This window comes from Amblyomma maculatum, chromosome 4, assembly GCF_055883805.1.
Source record: "Amblyomma maculatum isolate TAMU_Amacu chromosome 4, ASM5588380v1, whole genome shotgun sequence".
In the NCBI taxonomy this organism is placed as follows: Eukaryota; Metazoa; Arthropoda; class Arachnida; order Ixodida; family Ixodidae; genus Amblyomma; species Amblyomma maculatum.
The window spans coordinates 157,064,663-157,085,199 of record NC_139347.1 but is presented as its reverse complement, the minus strand read 5'-3'; the positions used below and the strand labels follow the sequence as shown (position 1 = coordinate 157,085,199).

General features: G+C 41.9%; 1 protein-coding gene across 1 annotated transcript in view; it reads right to left on the bottom strand.

Moving 5' to 3' along the window:
* Positions 1-19,103, bottom strand: part of LOC146193346 (esterase OVCA2-like) — a 34,739-nt gene extending 15,636 nt beyond the window's left edge. Inside the window, exons 1-5 of the mRNA XM_084602698.1 lie at positions 18,991-19,103; positions 16,593-16,615; positions 12,839-12,909; positions 10,403-10,462; positions 7,157-7,260 (exon numbers count right to left, since the gene is read on the bottom strand). Of these exons, the coding sequence (XP_084458824.1) occupies positions 7,157-7,260; positions 10,403-10,462; positions 12,839-12,909; positions 16,593-16,615; positions 18,991-19,098 (366 nt within the window). The 5' untranslated portion in view covers positions 19,099-19,103. The remainder of the gene's footprint in view (positions 1-7,156; positions 7,261-10,402; positions 10,463-12,838; positions 12,910-16,592; positions 16,616-18,990) is intronic.
* Between the last annotated feature and the right edge of the window lie 1,434 nt (positions 19,104-20,537).

Genomic DNA, 20,537 nt, shown 5'->3' with positions numbered 1-20,537 from the left:
AATATATATAAAGAAATACTATGTTGACGAAAGTATACGAAATTTCGCACACTAAAAAAAGAAGAGAACTGCGCTTCCCAGAGGGTATAGAAGGCTTGAGACATCGACTTAGTACTGCATTCCTCAGTGCTAGCATGTAATTGGTTTCATTCACAGATATTTCAATGGATTTTTAAAGAAAAAACGAATGTCTGAATATATTTCTCCGATATCTGACCACACAAATTTTCATCCGATTGATTTGTCCGTCTCGAGCAGACGGCAGCACTAAAGAGACACGCTCAGTTTGCCACACTAATTCGTCTGTCTAGACACCAAAATGTTGAGTCAGACAACATCTCAATAGTATTTAACTGATAAAAACATGTAGGAGAACGCTTTTCTCTTTTTTTTCCTGCGCCTAAAGAGATTTCAAGATAGACCTGATATTATGGAGTTAAGAATCTCTTACCATCATCCTTCCTCCTGCATTGCTTGGTTTCACGAGAATTTGGGAGAGAAACAAAAGGTTTTAGCGGAGCAAAAAGGTTTTTGTTTTCATTGGGCTTTACTGTATATAAGCCCCATATAATTTTTTTGCCTCTTCTACCTAGGCAAATGGTTAACATGCGCAGGCTTTTTTCCTGTATACCAGTTGCGTTTTATAAGCTGTGCCGTCCGTCTCATTCTCTTGCATGTCTTACCGCTATATTGGTTATGTAAGAAACGCTAGCACCTTCATCCCATGCAATTTCGCTGCACCATTTTCTGTTAAGGTTCCGTCTAATGTACAGCGGGATCCTTCATCGAATGTAAAGCAGCAGCCGTGACGTCAGCGCCTGGGAACGGGCATGCACACGACAAACAGTTCTGCTTTGCGCCGTCAGCGCAAAAGACAATTTGCTTCGCTTTTTAGTTTGCTTGTTTGTTTGCGGCATCCGACAAAAGCATCGCGGGTCAGAGTGAGTTATGTGCTTTGCGCGCTCCTGGGTGCTTGAGCCGGCGGCAAGCATCGGCACAAACAAGTCAGAGAAAACGGGGGTGGCGGGCGGGGGGCACGAGGAGTTCGTGTCGTAAAAAAAAAATAATCTTCCAACAAGACCAGAGGGAAGCCTGGGCAGGGGCTACGGCATCCGGTCGTCCGAACACCAAGAGTCGACGGGCACACCGCAGCAGTACGCTCGAACTCCGCGTCTAAAGGGGCGCTCTTCGAAGTAAGCCGCGGCAACAGCAAAAAGCCTGGACCTCACAATTTCGACCTCACACAATTACGACCTCACTCAACCTCAAACTCATGCGTGAGGTTGAGGCCCAATTTCGTGACCTCACTCAAAATATTTTGAGCTATCGCCGACCTCACCTCAACCTCACCTCACTCCGTGAGGCTGAGGCCATTTTGAGGTTGAGGTCGACCTCATGAGGTCGAAACCTCATGAGGTTGCCCACCTCTGCTAACTACCAAAGTAATATATTTTTAGAACCGTAATTACATTAAGCAAATTATGGTCACCTAAAAAAAATTGGCAATTTTAGTACGTTTTTTGGAAAATAAATTGGTGGTTAAAGAGTTAACGTGTGACTGCCATAACAAAATGGTGCAGTTATTTTGCAGATATGCATCGGATGCCGCCATCAATGTCAGCTATGCAAATGCTGCTTGTTTTGGGTTGCTGATGCTGCAGATGAAGCAGATTTCTAATCATAATGATTAAGCCAGGCAAGTACATCACCCAAACATGGTACTGAAAATTACAGATGGTTATATACCATCTGTGCACCGAATTTCGGCATGAAAAATTGAGTGTTTTAACAGCTAGAAGCATTTTTTGATCCACATTTTGGCTTTCAACAATCAGTAGGTTGCATTGCAATGTTGCTCTAAAATAAAGAATGAACAAATAACGATATTATGTTTATTTATTCGTTACAAATGACTACACTGTCCGTAGGGCATTCTTGTAGGGAGGTTAATTTAAATCACATAATTGCTATCTCATTTGGGAGCAAATTCCATTCAGCAATATTTCGGGCAAAGAACGAAAACATTGATGTGACTCTGGTATGGCCTAATCTTTTTGTTTAATAAAAACATTACATTTTAACATTAAGAGTAAACATCATTTTAATGGTGACTTTTAAATACTGTTAAATGTTAAAAAAGAACAAAAATTGTGCCTTAAACTTGGAAATACAGTTTAAATCTAGTTATTTGTCAATTTCATATGTTTTAATTACAACTATAAAATGACATTACAGATATATTTCAAGCACTTATACCAAAACTTTTCCCACTGTTTATAGCGTAAGGCTGTTTTTCAACTACGAACACTTTGCAAATGAATCGCTTGGATCATGCCTACCATTGATTGCATGCACAGCCGTAATGTATTTTTTCTACACCTTTACTTATAAGTTATTATCCATATGGAACTATCACTAATGGACATACTTCAGTAATGGCGCACCTGAGACTGAGTGTTCAAGCCGCTACAAAACTAACTGTGCACAGTTGAGAGAGAACTGCATAACCTAGTCCACAAAAGTATCTTTTTTTTCACTAATCAACGTTGACTGAATACACAAAAATTTCAAGGAAACACTTAGGTCGCCTTACGTGCAGCAAGGTGAATGACTTTTGTTCCCCCTGCTGCAATCCTTGGAATGCCCCTGATTACTCTGGAGAGAGACTCTCTTTCTCTAAGAGGAAGACCTCTTTCTCTCAAGATGAGAGCATGATAGAGAGAATGAGAGAGTAGAGAGAGAGAATGTCAGAGTCTCTCTCTCTCTCTAGAGAAAGAGACTTTCTCCCTCTCTCTATGTGAGAGGAAGCGTTCTCCATGTTTTTCACTAGAGAGAGAGGGAGACTTTCTCTGATCACTGATTATCATTATCTATCACTAACTATAACTATCAGTAAGTATATACCAGAACCCCACTGATATTCAGCGGAATCTTGTGAACATATCTCGCAGATAGATCTCGCCCACGCACTTTTCACAATGAAACAAGTAAGACCTTCGCCTTAATAACTGTCCAGGGATGCAGGATCGAATCTTGGCCACAGTGGCCACTTCTCGATGGAGGGGAAAACGAAGGTGCCCATGTGCTGCGCAATGTCACTGTTCGTTAAAGAACCCCAGTTGGTCGAAATTGTCTTTGGTCGACAACCCCAGTTGGTCGATGTGCTGTCTTAGAACCATCAGTATAAAAAGCCCTGTAATTTTTATATTTTTCCTCCAGAGCCAAGAACTCTTGTAGCATGTGTTCACGAGGAGAAAGGTTTTTTTGAAACTGTGTAAGTGTGAAGTCACATAAACATGGGAGACTGTACCAGGGTGGTATTGGATCTTGCCTTGGGGTGATGTTTGGAAGGCTCTGCAGTATACCTAGTTCTAGGCATTCTTCTTCAAAACGAAGAGATAAAGGTTTGATTGAGTGTGGCTTGTTTTGGAACAATATTCTGGAGATGCACTTTGTAACTATGGGGAAGCATATATGGTTTGGCAGGGATTGTATTTTCAAAACATACGAGCAAGTAATGACCTTCTGTATTCGAGGGAAGGCTCATTTGTATCTACGTAGAGGCTGTTTATAGGAGATGTGCGGTAAGCTCCAGTTGACAGACGCAAGCCAAGGTTATGCACCGGATCTAACCATTTCAAACAGTATGGTCTTGCAGACCCATAGACTATAGAGCCATAGTCCAAACAAGACCGTACAACAGATCGGTATATGTGTAGCAGAGATTTCCTATCAGACCCCCAGTGTTTTCGTGAAAGTACTTTGAGTATGTTTACTGATTTTGAAGCCTTCTTTTTAAGAGGTAGGAATGTGAGTTTTCTGTTAAAAGTTATCCCTAGAAACTTATGTTCGTTTTTAACTGGTAGTTCAGTCTCTTTTATGTACAGAGTGGGACTGATGTTTATGCCCCGTTTTAGCAAAAACATAACCGGCACTATTTTCTGTGCAGAGAACTGAAACCCATTTTTGTTTGCCCATGTCACTAATTTATTTATTGTTAATTGTACTTGTCTTTCACAGGTTGATACATTTGAGAAGGTGCTGGCTATCTGGAGATCATCGACATAGGCTGAATACTGCCGTGAAACCTTCAAAACAGTATTTGTTGTTTTTTAACAGCCGCCGGCATACAGGCTTATCACTCTGATTCTGGATTGCGTATCAGTTCCGTAATCTTTGTTTGTTAATGCTCGATGTCGCGAGTCACATCTTTATCAGTTTTTTTGTAGCGCAAGATGCACCGAGATCTGTCTGGAAGGTTCTGGCCACTCGGGTGTCTTTCCACATTGTTCCAGCCCGTGCTGGTAGCTGTTTGCGACGTTGTCTAGATTGTTCTGTGCAGCCTTTAAATTGAGCGTTGACGAGTGTGACGAGAATTCTTTGTCCGACGACCAACAAGCACGTTTGTTGCTATCGCCGCCGCCGAGGTGCTTAGTTCTTTTGCGGGCGCAAGTCAGCCCAATAAAGAGTTTCTTCAGTGCAATCATCGACCCTTCATTTGTGTAGTCGACCTTGTCACCCCTACGTGACAATATATAATAAATTTAGGTATTACTCTGTTAATTGAATTCATTTTTACAATAAAAAGTGTGGGACTTAAAATACAGCCCTGAGGGACACCGTTTTCCTGGGTAAAGGTTTTTGACAGGACTGAGCCAAGATGAACTTGAAATTTACGGTTGGACAGAAAGTTGCTCAAAACTTTCAGCATCCTGCCATGCATGCCTAAATCTCCGAAGTCCCGCAGTATTCCGTATCTCCACGTGGTGTCGAACGCCTTCTCCAAGTCGAAAAAGACAGCAAGACAGTGCTGTTTATGTTGAATGCATCTCTAATTGTATTTTCGAGTTGGACTAAGTGATCTGTAGTTGAGCATGTTTTTTTAAAACCGCACTGATAATTATCGAGAAGTTGGCGAGACTCTAAAACGAAGGTTAGTCAGGTGTTTAAAATGGCTTCAAAAGATTTTGCCAGGCAGCTGGCGAGAGCTATGGGCCTGTGGCTACCGGGGGAGGTTGGTGGTTTTCCGGCTTTCAGCAAAGGCACAATAAGATTACCTAGGTTATTGATAACAATTCGTCATGTAAAAGGCACTGACTAGAACCTTTTTGTTTGCTTATATTTTCCTGATAGTGCATGAGCAAAGTTACATGAATCTTCAAAAATAATTTTTCAGAATGATGCAAATTAAGCCCCTGGAAACTTCCAAATTATTTTGTTCAACATGACCAAGAAAAAAAGATAAGAGGTATATTTAAAACTAAAAATTACCAAGTGCATTATATTTTCTGTAAGCTAAAAAATTTCTATGCCACCAAATTTAGAATGGATGTTTGAAAAGTGTAAAAATAAAATAAACCTTCTGCAAACTCCCACCTTTATGCTCAATACATTGAAGTTGTGAATACCCAAGAGAAAATATTTTCAGGAAAAAACTGTTAGAAGGTTAGAAAATCTAAAATCTTTTTTTTTTTTTTTGACAAAAAAAGGGTCTCATCCGATTTCAACTGCTCGTCCTTGAAAAGTGTCGATTTATTTGCGTCCCTTCACAACTGGGAGTTCTGCATTGCCATTTTTAAAAAATATTTTATCATTCTATATTTGCAACATTCCATAAATATAAGAAAGAAAGGATCTTAGGAACAGTAAATTATTATTTTATCAAACTAAAATTCTCAAGGATACATAATTATATCGTGTGTCAGCAAACGCAAAAGCGTTAGAAGCTGTTGATGCCTTTATATCAAGTTTTGTGGCAATCTTTACATGAAAAACATCAGCAGAGGCGGAATCTGGGAAACATTCACGTTAGCTGTTATCGATATAGTGGTCTATTTCAGTGAAATATGACATGGTTAACAAGATTTTTTCATTTTCCAAAAAGAACCAAATACATTAAGACAGAGGCTTGAGGTGATGACAGTATTACCAGTTCAAAAACAGCCGCATTTCAATCTGTGTTCAACAAAGTGCAGCACCAATTCATGTTGAGGAAGAACGTTTCCATCATTTCCAATTCACTGGTATGCACAGCGAAAAGGACATGAAGAGCATGACCACAAAAAGACAAAAAAAAACCAACGGTAAGCCTCCATCATACTGAGCGGGATACCAAGGAAAAAACACAAATAAATTTGCGTCAGGTGCTGCGAAAGCAGTGGCAACATTTTCATCTTCAACTTCCGCAAACAGTGCACAAAAAGAATGGCCAAGCGCCATGTATGTTCCTCGTATCTTGCGTGATCACAGATAATCTCGGGTTGTTTCAGAAACGACAAGCCCACACCAAAATGCCCTTTCTTTTGCACGTAATTCTTGAATGAATGGAATGCGGGCTGATAAAAAATGGACTCCTGTAGCGCTTTAACAAGACCACTATCATTGCATTTAAAAAATCTTTTCTTCGTAATATGAAAGAAAACTGACAACCATTGCATTCAACAAATATTTTTTACTTGTAGTGTGATGGGAGACTGAAATAACCTCCATTAATGCACTGTCCCTGAGATTAAACTTTCTAGATTTAGGGCACCTACTAATTGATTTTAATGGACAATAACAATGCCCCTGTACTCACAACAGCTACCATGCATTGCGATCCAATCTACTAGTTTTACTGTATTCTTTTTACAGCTGCAGCCTGTACTGGCTGCTTGTTTTTTTGCCACATTATGTCCTTACTTGGCTATTTTCTCCTTTTTCAGTCTGGTTTATTTAACTTTTGTTTTGCTCATTTGCCCTTCCATATGTAAGTAGGACCACTGAACACACTGCACCAATACCCCCCTCTTTACTTATGTAATGTCCTTAACGAGACCTTTAAGGGTTAATCAATTATGATGATAAAGAATAGTGCTGCTGTTTTAATCCCTTTAATACAGTGGTGATTTTGACACAGCAGGAAGGTTACATGCTTAATATGATGCGGTTACTGGAAGAAAATGGGATATGAAAAAAAGTTACATTCATGACCATAGCATAACGAGAATTTGTTTGCTTTGTAAAAAAAAAATTACAGCATTGTTCAGTGTAGTAAGACAAAACTGGCCTGCTCCCTCTCGAGTTCACCTCTACCATTTGGGAAACCCCGTGCATATCTTTGGCAAAGGCTTACATCGCATGTCCGCTGTGAAAGCAGTCATAACAGCCTCCTCACCTCCAGTTTGTATGCCTGCTCGATGGCCTTGACAGACTCCTCGAATTCTCGGCAGGTGTCCCCGTTGTCTCGAGCACTGCCCGAGATCCACCAGCCACGGCCGCCTGGTCCACAGGAAACGAAACACAACTCACACACAGATCAATATGTGTGCACAAATTTTTCTCTGAGAGGGAGAGCAATGTATGCTCATCACAGGAGTTTGGTTTGTTTGGTTTGGTTTGTTGGGTTTAACGTCCCGAAGCGACTGAGGCTATGAGAGACGCCGTAGTGGAGGACTCAAGAAATTTCGACCTCCTGGGGTTCTTTAATGTGCACTGACATCGCACAGCACATGGGCGCCTTGCTTTTCGCCTCCATCGAAAAGCGGCCGCCGAGGCCGGGGTTCGATCCCGCGTTCTTGGGAACAGTAGTCGAGCGCCGTAACCACTGCGCCACCCCGACCGGTTGCTCATCACAGGAGTATTTCAGCATAATTCCAGAAATCATTAACTATTATCCGGTAGTGTTATTTCAGAACATGCAGATCTTGGCAAAGAGGATGCCTGCTGATAAAAAGAACCTCGCATTACAAGATGATTTATTAAAAATTTCCTGCCAGGTTCTCATGTGCCCACAGTGTGAGTCTATGCTCTTTTCTGAGTCTCAATTATATTCCTGATGACTCACTCCTGTTGTAAGAAATCATTTGGTAAACAAGTGCTGGGCCCACTACTGAAATTGCTCATGATTGTAACAAGCAAAACAGGCACCCCACACTACACAAAGCTACACTGAAGCTACAAAAAAATTCAGAGGCATTCATTTCGTGAACTATTTGCTTCATTCACATCACAAGCCTGGCGTAAAGCGCTCTATATGCGGCTGGCAACAATGGATTCCAAACAAGATCTTCTGTATTTACTGGCCCCTTACATATCACTTCAGACAATCATCTTATGGGCATATAAGGTGACACTACGAACAAAAGCAGTAAAGAGGAGATAAGAGGAGACAAGAAGTGGAAGCTGTGACAGATTTTCTGTTCTTGGGCGCCAAGATTACCTCGGAAGGAGACTGCAGCCATGAAATTAGGAGACGCCTGCTTCTGGGAAAGAGAGCAATGGTTAGCCTTGACCACCTAGTAAAGAGCAGAGACATTAGTCTGCCAACCAAGATCCGTATAACCCGTGCTATGGTCTTTCCAGTTGTGATGTATGGATGCGAGAGTTGGACTGTGAAAAAGGCTGACTGCCGAAGAATTGACGCGTTTGAATTGTGGTGCTGGCGAAGACTCTTAAGAGTTCCTTGGACTGCCAGAAGATCAAATCAGTCGATATTGTCGACCATAAACCCTGACTGCTCATTGGAGGGTCAAATTCTAAAGTTAAAGCTCAGCTACTTTGGTCATCTGATGAGAAGAGAGGAGTCGCTGGAGAAAGATTTGATGTTGGGAAAGGTTGAGGGTCGCCGGAGAAGGGGTAGGCAGCGAACGCGATGGTTAGATGGCATTCTCGAGGCATTGCAGATGAAGCTATGTGATGTTAAGAAGATAGTGAGAGACCGGAAAGCGTGGCGTGACATGGTCCATAGGGTCACGAAGAGTCGGACTCGACTGAACGCCTGAACTGACTGAAGATGAAAGTAATCATGATGACAAAGCAAATAATGCCACTCTGTACAAGATAAAAATGAATGGCAAGTCAACTGCAGAAAGGGAAGTTATTAGAGCAGTTTTTTCAGGCTGGCAGTATTTACAAATAGAGAAGACGTCAAATAATTGTCCAGATGTGGAACACCTCTTAAGGACTTGTCCATTGCAGGCACCAGAAAAATGAAAAACACTTGAAACAGCACTGCTCCAAAGATATCCTAAAGAAGGCCACACTTGTAGCACATGCATGTGCTACAAGTGTGGTCTTCCAGCCAACGATTTAATGAAGGGCCATAATTACTGAATGTGCAAAGTGATAGGCAGAAATGAAATACTGTTTATTCCACAAACAAGTATCAGCAGACTAGGCAGTTAGCGTTTTGAAATCTGAATTAGTTAAAAAAGAAAACATGCAAGCTTTAAGTTTTTTTGTTTACTGGCACTGTCATAACTCATTACTTTAAGGGCTAAAATTACACTTCTTGTGCAGCTTCTTTATTTGCACTGCATTATAGACTTAAATGCAAAAGTAATCCTCAAGTGAAGCTCTCGCAAAATACACAAAGATCCCAATTACAACTTCACACCCGTTAAACAGTATGCCATATTTTTTTCACAAGGTTAGAAACATATCAGAAAAATTTGAAGCATATGGAAAACTCGAACTAAAAACAAGCAGTCTTTTCAACTGAAATTTTATTGGAAAAGCTAAAGCTTATGTACAGTCACCTCAAAGAAATCAATTTCGGTTTTCCATGAATACCATATCATGATTATACAATAATAGCTATCGTGTGCAGACATTGACTGCCTCTTTCTTAGATACGAAATGCCTCAATACTTTCTCTTTCCAGATCTGGTCAAAGCCAGCATACTGTCACTGTTTTTGCACGATTATGAAATGGTATTTTCAGGAAACATCCTGTCACGCTTATCTTCTCTGCTTGTCTTTGCCATTTCCGAGCTGCAAACCTTTCTAATATGGATAAGCACCAATGGTCTCAAACATCAGTGTTTCTGCAAATTATTACCAGTACCTATTATTATTATTACCAGTTCTATGCATGAATGATCATTCTAGTGCATTTGTCATCTTTAGTATTAGAATGGTGCAAATCTGTAACATGTTGTACCCACTTTTGCCAACAAATTTAATTTGTTTACTATAACTTTCAAACGTTTTTTTTTTAATACTTGCCTGATGGCTGCACTGTCATGCTATGCAACCCCCCCCCCCCCCCCACCCCCCCTGCTTTCTTTATCCACCTTCCAATGGTCTATAATGCATGCTTCCACTGTTACCCATTTAAATGTGCATAAAAAAAAAACAAAAAAAAAAAGAAATTTCTGACCGGCCCCTTTTCCCTGTGCTATAAAGAAAATGAACAAAGACCATTTGACGAGAAAATTAGGTGCAACTTGCTAGACCATGCTACTCGATAGTGATTCTTCCCTGCGCCTTTAAGACGAGTGCAGCTGTAAACCAAATATAGCATGATTTGGTAATGCATTGATTTTATCTGACCATAAGTAGTTAGTATTTCACCATCATGCGATGTTCATTATCCACCCATAACTCCACAACACGAATATCAGCTTTGTGCAGTTCTCACCTTGACTGTCCTCTTCAGAGTGGACATCATTCTCTATGAGATGAGGTGCATCAATGAATACTGGAAAGACAAGCAGGGACGTGATGTCCAAATGAGGAGGTGTGCATAGTACAGGGCAAGACATAGCGAATCAAGATCCTTAGCTGGAAGAAGATAAGCTGGACAGACACCGTTACGTATAAGTATGAAGAAAAAAAAAAAGGCTGTTACTTGCTTCCATGCACAAATAGCGGAACTGTTGCATTCAGAAGCTGGCAATATGCTATCTGATTTGATTTGATTTTGGGGTTCAATGTTCCAAAGCGACTCTGGCTATGGGAGACGCCGTAGTGGAAGACTCCGGAAATTTCGACCACATGAGGTTCTTCAACGTGCACTGACGTCGCACACCACATGGGCGCCTTGCTTTTCGCCTTCATCGAAAGGCGGCTGCCGAGGCCGGGATTCAATCTCGCGTCCTTGGGCACAGTAGTCGAGCGCCCTAACTACTACGCCACCCCGGCAGGGGGCAATATGCTATCCTTAAGTTAATAAATATATAAGCACTGTGTACTGCCCAATAAAAAGGGACTCATATTTCACTGAAAACTACTCTCTAATTTAGACCTAATTTTATTATTATCTTTTTTCAGAAAAATGGGCACCTTAGAATATTGAACTTGAAGCTGCCCAACAAGGCAAATGATGGTACAATACATTTACAAAAGTTTTCAAACAGGGTGAGCAGGAAGTTTCCTTGCTAATTTAGGAAGCCTTTGTCTGAGACGTGAAATAAAATACAACTGGAGCTACTAGTTTAAATTGTATCCTGTGCGAGCTCATATCAAGCACTGCAAAATGCCCTGGTGTATATATTTTATAGAACAAAAATACTATTTCTCATAATACATCAAAACAATGAAGATTTTGCAGGACGATTAGAAGCATATTTGTCCTTATTTTCAAACTATGGCCAGGTATACTTCATTACATGAACTGCACATCTACTAAGGGCAAAAGTTATACCCCTTAGTAGATATAGGGTTTCCAATGGAAGGAGAGCCTCAAAGCCATCAGTTTAAAACATGCTCACCACTTAAGTAACTGCCCCAAGATGGTGAAGACACTGAATAGTAACTGCTACTCTGGTAAATGACATTTGGTGATAATGCGCAGGCTTCCAGTCAGCAGAGCCATGACAGCGGAGCAATACCTCTAACGGACATGTTCTAAATGCAGTTTGAGCCAAAATCATCCATTCATACCCACAACATGCACCATCAGTCAGCTAAACAAAAATGTTTGTAGAACAAGCCCCACTCGAGGCAAATTGGATACACAACACACAACGCGCTGTTAAATTGAATCAGTAGTCAGCTAGGCGCAGCATGTATGTCAAAAGGATACTGATCTCTTTCAATTAAAAGTGAGTTTTGATAATTTGACTGAGCTTTTAGAGTTTTTTTTTCTTTTTCAGCTTCAACTAAACAGTCCAACTGTTAGATATAATATTTTTTCATCCGATGAAATCTATGTTGGCATATATTAGTTCGTAGACAAGTCTGTATAGAATCCAGCACCCAACCTTTGTGCTTATATGCTATTTCTTTTTTTAAGGTAGAAGCTCACACAGTTTGCAAAGAAGGCTTTTTGCACCAAAGTTTCAAGAAATTTAGACAAACAACAAAGTTTAGAAAGTGCTAAACATAACTGGCCACACTCTAAGGTTGTCAAAAATTACAGTTTTATAAATTTTCAAATATCTTTCGCTATATATTTTAAGTGCAGGATGGGGCTTTATTAGAGGTACTGGGACTCGAGAAACAGTGATGGAAACAGTCCACGTATAGGCAGGTCAAGCACACGCAGCGATAGCGATGCCACTGGAGACAGTGCTCTGAACCTTCATCATCTTTACATAAGTTATTTGCAACCAAAAGAGGCAGAACTATTTTTCCCTTAAGCACAGAAGCCTATCAATCTGCGATTAGGAAATTTTTTAGTTGAATTTTCTTCTGGACAAAGATAATTTCAGATGCTTTCCTTTTGGGAATGAAGCAATGTCAAAACTAGTAAGTAAATGTAAGGTGTTGACCAGCTGTGCATTGCACAAACTTCCTTGAAATTGCCAAACATCCGCTAAATGCCATCTAGTAACGATAAGCTCCTGGAATCTGGTATCAGACGTTAATAAAAAGATTACTTAAACCAATACTGGTTGAAGGATGGCCTCATAAATGAAATAAACTTTTGAACAAGAGACGCAGCCTTAGATCAAAAACGAATAGGTACAGGACAATTGGATTAACCAAGCATGACAGGTAAGGCTAACATGAACAGTTTAAAACAGCAGTAGGTTTATACTAATGAAGGCAAGTCCTCGTCCTATAAACTAATGCGTTTTGTATCTGCACAACATGCTAATGCCTAAAGTGGAAATAAAGGCGCGGTCCTTACTCAAATCCAACATGGACTTTGTTGCCCACCAAAAGTCACCAATTTTGGACCTGAACGCTGCGGCATCCTGCCTGGAAAAAAATAGAACACACGAGCTTCACAAGTGGAATCCTTTTGAAGGAGGCCGATTGCATGCTGACCCGTGCCCTGTGCAATGTCAGTGCAGGTTAAAGAATCGCATAGATTGAAATTATAATCATAAGCCCTCCACTACAGCATCCCTCATGACCCCTGCATGACTTTGGAAAGAACCCTATATATGTATACATAGCATATCAACTCATGCAGCTTGAAAATTAGGTTGTTATTGTTTTTTCATAAAATCTAAGCAGCTGCGCAGACCACTTCAGCTAAACCCCTGTCTGGATTCAGAGCTTATAATTACGCCATTAGCTGATTTGGTTTCAAAGAAAGGAGATGTACAAGTATATGTCTGCCACTATTTTGGTGGGCAGGCTTAAGATGAACCTGGACACACCAGCTAGGCGATATGACATCCTCAATAGTCATGCAGGCTTAAGCTCTACTGTCAGCAAGGCAAATAATGCTTGCAAGTCTCATGTCATGCAGAAAGAGATTATTTTCTCTCAACCAAGCTTTTCGTGGCCTTTTTTTCTTTTACCAGTAGTATTTTGTACAATATTATACAAAACTGCACATTTACATGCTCTCTGTGCTCGGAAACCTAGCTGACAGTACAGCTTAGCTTCATCAGTGAGCCATTTCTCCGTCTTACCAAACTATTACTTATCTCTTTTATAATCCTAAGTATTTTTGTGACAATTAATTTGTTTTTCATGAAGTCTCAATAATTGCCTAAAATGATACGAAAGATTTAAGGCAGCAGAACCTGTTTCATAGCTGGGTATGGGGCAAATGACGCTGCAGTTTTTAAGGCACAAATGAAGTCAAGACAACCTCCTATGATAAGCTCCATAAAACCCCGGCCCTCAGTCACCAGCGGCTGCGGAACAACTGACCACGGCGGCGGTCAGACCTGTGACGCAGCAGGGGGTGCTAAGAAAGCCTGGCTCCGCTGGACAGGCCGCCATTGGAAACTGACCCTGGCAACGTTTAATGCTAGAACCCTAGCTAGTGAAGCTAGTTTAGCAGTGCTGTTAGAGGAACTAGAGGGCATGAAATGGGATGTCATAGGGCTTAGTGAGGTTAGGAGGCCGAATGAGGCATATACTGTACTGAATGATGGGCATGTACTGTGTTATCGAGGTTTACCAGAGAGGCGACAACTAGGTGTAGGTTTCCTTGTCAATAAGTATATAGCGGGTAATATAGATGAATTCTATAGTATTAATGAGAGGGTTGCAGGCATCGTAATTAGGCTTAATAAGCGGTATAAACTGAAGGTTGTACAGGCCTATGCACCTACATGTAGTTATGATGACCAGGCAGTTGAAAGCTTCTATGAAGATGTAGAATTGGCAATGCCAAAAGTAAAGACGCAGTATGCTGTACTAATGGGCGACTTCAATGCCAAGGTAGGGAAAAAGCAAGCAGGAGACAAGGGAGTAGGTGACTATGGCATTGGTTCTAGGAATAGCAGGGGGGAGTTACTAGTTGAGTTTGCAGAGCGCAATAACTTACGAATCATGAATACCTTCTTCAGCAAACGGAAGAACCGGAAATGGACATGGAAAAGTCCTAACGGAGAGACTAAAAATGAAATCGACTTCATAATGGGTTCAACCCCCGCCATTGTGCAGGATGTAGAGGTAATCGGGAAAGTGCGATGCAGTGACCACAGGATGGTGAGGTCCCGAATTAGCCTAAATCTGAAGAAGGAACGCAATAGATTAGTAAGAAAGAAACCCATCAATGAATTAGCGGTGAGGGGGAGGGCAGAAGAGTTAAGGATCTCGCTACAGAATAGATATTCAGCTCTAATTGAGGATGGCGACATTACCCTAGAGGCAAGGAACAATAATTTCAGAGATATCATTACTGAGTGCGCGGTAGAAGTAGGCGGTAGGATAGTTAGAGAGGATACCGGTAAGCTGTCTCAGGAGACGAAAGATTTGATTAGGAAACGTCAGAGTATGAAAGCTTCCAATCCAACAGACCAGATCGAATTGGCCGAGATATCGAAGCTAATCAATAAGCGCAAGGTGGCCGATATAAGGAAGTATAACATGGAGAAAATTGAGCATGCCGTAATGAACGGGGGAAGCCTGAAAGCGGTAAAGAAGAAATTGGGCATAGGCAAAAACCAGATGTATGCGATAACGGACAAGGCGGGCAACGTCATCACTAATATGGACAAGATAGTCAAAGTAGCCGAGGAGTTCTATACAGATCTCTACAGTAGCCAAAGTAGTCAGGACCGTAATGAGATTGGCGGTAGGGAAAAACAGTCAGACGTTCTACCAGTGACGAAGGACGAGGTCAAGAAAGCACTAGAAACTATGAAAAGGGGGAAATCAGCTGGAGAGGATCAGATAACTACAGATTTGCTGAAGGACGGGGGGGATATCGTGCTAGAAAAACTGGCCACTCTGTATATGCAGTGCCTGGTGTCATCGACGGTACCGGAACCATGGAAGAATGCAAACATTATCCTCATTCACAAGAAAGGGGATTCTAAGGACCTTAAAAATTACAGACCAATCAGCTTACTGTCTGTTACGTATAAGGTATTTACTAAGGTAATCGCTAATAGAATCAGGACAACCTTAGACTGCAATCAAGCGAAGGATCAAGCAGGGTTTCGGAAACGGTACTCTACTATCGAACATATCCATACCATTAATCAGGTGATAGAAAAATGCTCAGAATATAACCAGCCCTTCTTAAAGAAAGGTGTTAGGCAAGGAGACACAATCTCCCCAGTACTATTCACAGCTTGTTTAGAGGAAGTATTCAGAGACTTGGAATGGGAGCAGTTAGGGATAAGGGTAGATGGAGAATACCTCAGTAATCTGCGATTTGCTGATGACATTGCCTTGCTAAGCAACTCGGGGAATGAATTGCAAATAATGAATGATGACCTAGACAGAAAAAGTAGAAAGGTAGGCTTGAAAATCAATATGCAGAAGACTAAGGTAATGTTCAACAGCCTCGGGAAGGAACAGCAGTTTACATTAGGAAGCGAAATACTGGAAGTAGTAGGCGAATATGTCTACTTAGGACAGGTAGTAACCGCAGATCCGGACCATGAAAAGGAAATAACAAGAAGAATAAGACTGGGATGGAGCCCATTTGGCAAGCACTCGAAGATTATGACTGGCAGCTTACCGGTGTCGCTCAAGAGGAAAGTATACAACAGTTGCATCTTGCCTGTACTCACCTATGGGGCTGAAACGTGGAGGCTAACCAAGAGAGTTCTACTTAAGTTGAGGACCACCCAGAGGGCTATGGAACGAAAAATGGTAGGGGTAACATTAAGAGATAGAAAGCATGCAGAGTGGGTCAGAGAAATAACTCAAGTTACCGACATTCTAGTGGAAATTAAGAAGAAGAAATGGACATGGGCAGGGCATGTAGTGCGAAGAGAGGATAACCGATGGTCGCTGAGGGTAACAAACTGGATTCCAAGGGAAGGAAAGCATAGCAGGGGGCGGCAGAAAGTTAGGTGGGCAGATGAGATTAAGAAGTTCGCAGGGGTCAAGTGGATGCAGCTAGCACAGAACCGGGTTAAGTGGAGAAATATGGGAGAGGCCTTCGCCCTGCAGTGGGTATAATCAGGCTGATGATGATGATGATGATTATGAAGTCAAGGTATGCTAGTACACTCACTCACCCATAGCCATGTAGACAAAGAACCTAAAAGAAAAAAAAAAAAAACACATGCATCACATTGAAACTAGGTAAGACAGATATATGAATAGAAGTATTGCACCATGGTACTGTACTGACGTTAGACACTTCTTTTAAAGTTATGTCTCTACTATATGCCACACTATTTCTCCAGCAGCAAACAAACTAGCCTATTTCAGTTTTGCGCCCCAAGTAAATATGTCATGGTGTCTGTTCTAAAATGATGCCTTCAAAACTGCATTTTGAGATGTATGTGACTTAAACATTTTTATTATGCAAATATAGTATGAATGCAGCATGATTTCATTATGCAGGGCAGAAGTTGAGAAGTCTGCTATCGCTATGCTATACAAACCTATGCAATTGGAGAATGAGGCACAGTAGTGGCAGCGGACAAAGTAGAGTATATGCTTTGAATGAGATGAGCTTGTTCTATTCATTAGCAAAGAATAAGCCTTTGGAGAGGTAGAGACCCAAGAGCAATGCAGAATGGATGACCAACACCTCTCATAACCTCCTTATTGATGATGATCCAATTGCACTACCTTCATTAAACACTGAGATTGGGACTGATAAATGAAGGAACCGATTTCATCATCTGCTCTGCAAGTTGTAAGCAGGTGAGGAGAGCATGCTGTCGGGCTAGTTGGTGATTCATGAAGACAAGGATTTAGCACAAAAATAAAGAACAATGGATGAAAAAGGACACATAAGACATAGCGCTCGTCAATCGTCTTATGTTTCATTCTTCGTCCGTTATTTTTTATTTTTGCACTAAATTCTTGACTTCTTGTAAGCAGGCTCAACCTCTCTTGCATGGCAATGCATAAACACAGTATATGAGTCAATGTACCTGTCTGACTGAGCTTACCTCCTAGTTCTAGGCCAATCTGTTGACATTCCCCACAAATTTGGCTGCAAGGCATTCCTAAAATTCCTAGCCTGTTAGGATCAATATGTAATTCCGATGGTTGGTGACTGACGAAAAGGAAGGATCGGCTGATGGCCAAGTTAATGGGGAATGTGACAGCAGTCCCATTTCGAACAAGCTCGCTATGAAAGCTAAGGGCAGCCTGGGGCAATCAAGATGGCACATATACTACCTGATTGAGTTCATGTGCATCTGTTGACCATGTGTAAGAATATGGTAGAAACAGTCGTTGTGTGCCTCATGATCCTGACTGATGCAGGTTATCTTACTTTTCCCCCAGCACGTAACTTGTGAAAAGGAGTGTAGCTGACATGAAATTAACAGCTTGAGTTATACCTCTGTCACACGGTCGCTTTCGATCCTCATTGAACTCGATCTGCATTGAGGTTTTCAAGAAGGATTGAAGCGTCCCGTGCTACACGGCGTTTTCAATGAGCATTGAGAAATTTTCCTCGTGTACACTTTAGAGCTCACTGATGAAGAGGGTGTCAACGACCGCTTTCGAGTGTGCTTGAAATCTCAAGAGCGCTTGAGGAAGCAGCTTGAAGTCAAGCAGGATCGAGATCGATTGCACCTGAAAGTTGCCGTGTGACTGCCTCGATCTGCATTGAGGATCGAGTTCAATGAGGATCGAAACTGTCCGTGTGAAAGGGGTATTACTGCTAGGCCTCGACGAGTGCTTCACACGTTACATCACCAGCTTATATCAGAAACTGTATTAGAATTAGAATTTGCATGACAAATACGTATGCTCTGCTTTTGCGACGCACATATGATCTGTAGGCTAGTGGAACCAAAGGCTACTTGGCTATCGCATATGTTTTCGCCATAGCTTAAACTTTCACTTTGACTACGATACAATTTTCCCACAGAAATCACGTCGATAGGCATGATCGCTTCGTTCCAAGACGAAAAAAAGAAGAAGAAAAGTATTAATATATAAATAAAGGCTACGGTGCGGTACAAATTTGCGGATTAACTCTGCTGGCTTACGTCATCGGCGCTCGTGTTCCTAGTCCGATGAGCAAGACGTGTGGTGTTTGCGCTTCACATCAGTAAAACCGGCCCCGAAGTGAAAGCGGGCGATATATTGGCCGCCTGACCACGCCCATTTGCCGTCACGCGCGTTGCATACACCAAGAAGAGGTATACACCAGCAAAGTTATCATTTTAAGCAGACTGCTGGTTCAAAACCAATTTACAGCGTTTCACAGTCAGCTTTAAATCACAGTTGAACATCAAGAATATGCAGGCCACTGACGACGATCCTCCTTAGACAGCGTGTGAAGTTTTTCATTACCGTGCGAAAGCGGAAAGCCTTTCAACGTAAGTGCACTCGAATGTCATCACAGGATGCGACGCGACGTCCATGTCTTTGATTTCTACAAGACTAAACCCGATAACAGCCGACAACCGGCAGCTATTACTTATCGTTCGCCAAGAAACTTACCCGAAGCTTCGACTTCGAGGCGGCCGCCATGACGGTTGTCATGGCAACAATATGGCTGGTGCCAGTTTCAGTTTCGGGCAAAAATTGCTTATTGTGCCCGGCTCTCATAGAGATTAAACTGGTTGTGCCGGTTGGGAGCTGCTGACGTTTCAACCCCATAGCTCACAAAAGAAACGAACAGATTGTTTTGTTTGTTAGATACGGCAAAATATGCAAAATATTACATGGACATCTTATACACAAGAAAATATGTTTCCTGTAATATATTGAAATTTTAATTTTTTAAGAATGTTTCTAACAGACAGAATTTTGTTTTTATTATTAATCTCAAGCACCACTTGGCGTAATGACAGCAGCAGCATCACCTTGGGCATCAATGGTGCCGCAATTTTTGAAAAACCAAAGTATGCGCAGTATGTGCCCCATCAAGCTTTTTCAGGATGGTGGTGTTTATTCTGTTCTGCTGTAGGAAAACCCCAGGATCCTAATTGTGCTGACTCCAGGTACCTTGCTCCCTCCCATGTATACCTCCACTGGTTTGTGTAGATGCGGTAGGTGGGATTCTCTGGTTAGTTGTGCTTGCCTCAGCGAACACTGCCTAATAAAATTGCTTCGCGCCTTTGTAATCAGCAGGGTAGCAATTATGCCACCCCCTTTCTCAATCTCAATCCTGGTGAAGTAGAGAAGTTAAAGAAAATGATTAGAACGTCATTCAAAAGGGCTTTAGGTATCCCCCTCAACTCGTCGACAGAGAAGCTCATAGCTATGGGAATGCATAATACCTGGGAAGAGATTGCTAAAGCGGCCAGGGAGGCCCAGATTTGGCGGCTCAACTCCACTGTAGTAGGCCGAAAAATACTACAAGAACTACAGCTTCAGTCAGGTGAGCCACCCTATATGTCGCTGAACTCCTGGAGCGTGAGACGTGGAAACTATTCAAAATTGCACCGATCCCTATAGAATATACACCCGATTCATGACAAGGAACGAAGACAGTGTCACCCGTTAATAATTATTAACGATGCGCCCTTAACGGTGCGCGCACTCCCAGACGTCCTTATGGTGAGTGGGGGTAGCTGTTCCGGTCGCAAAAGAGATGCCCGCGGGCTCGACCTGCGTGGCAAGCTCAGCCGGAATTCAACTACCTCGTAGTGACAGAAGGGGGTGGCCGTTTGGTGCCCAGTTGTCACCGGTTCAAGCCAGAGTAAGGGTCGGAGTCAGAAGTAACAAACAAAACAAACTTTATGCACAGCAAGAGACGATCATACAAAGGAATACACAATTGAACACTTGAAATGCATGCACAGACGAGAGGTTCACAGAATACAAACGCTAAGCATGCAACTACAGAGAGATTCAATAACACAGAGGCTTTACAACACAGATGAAACACGAGAGAGTCACATAGACAAACACCAAATTGTTCACCGGGCACTGTTGCAGTCCGACGCCTCGACAGTCACGATGTGGCCGCCATACAAGACGAGCGCAGCGCCCTCGCAGGTCCGTGGGCTTGCCAGCAGCGGGTGATCCCCGGGAGTCCAGCC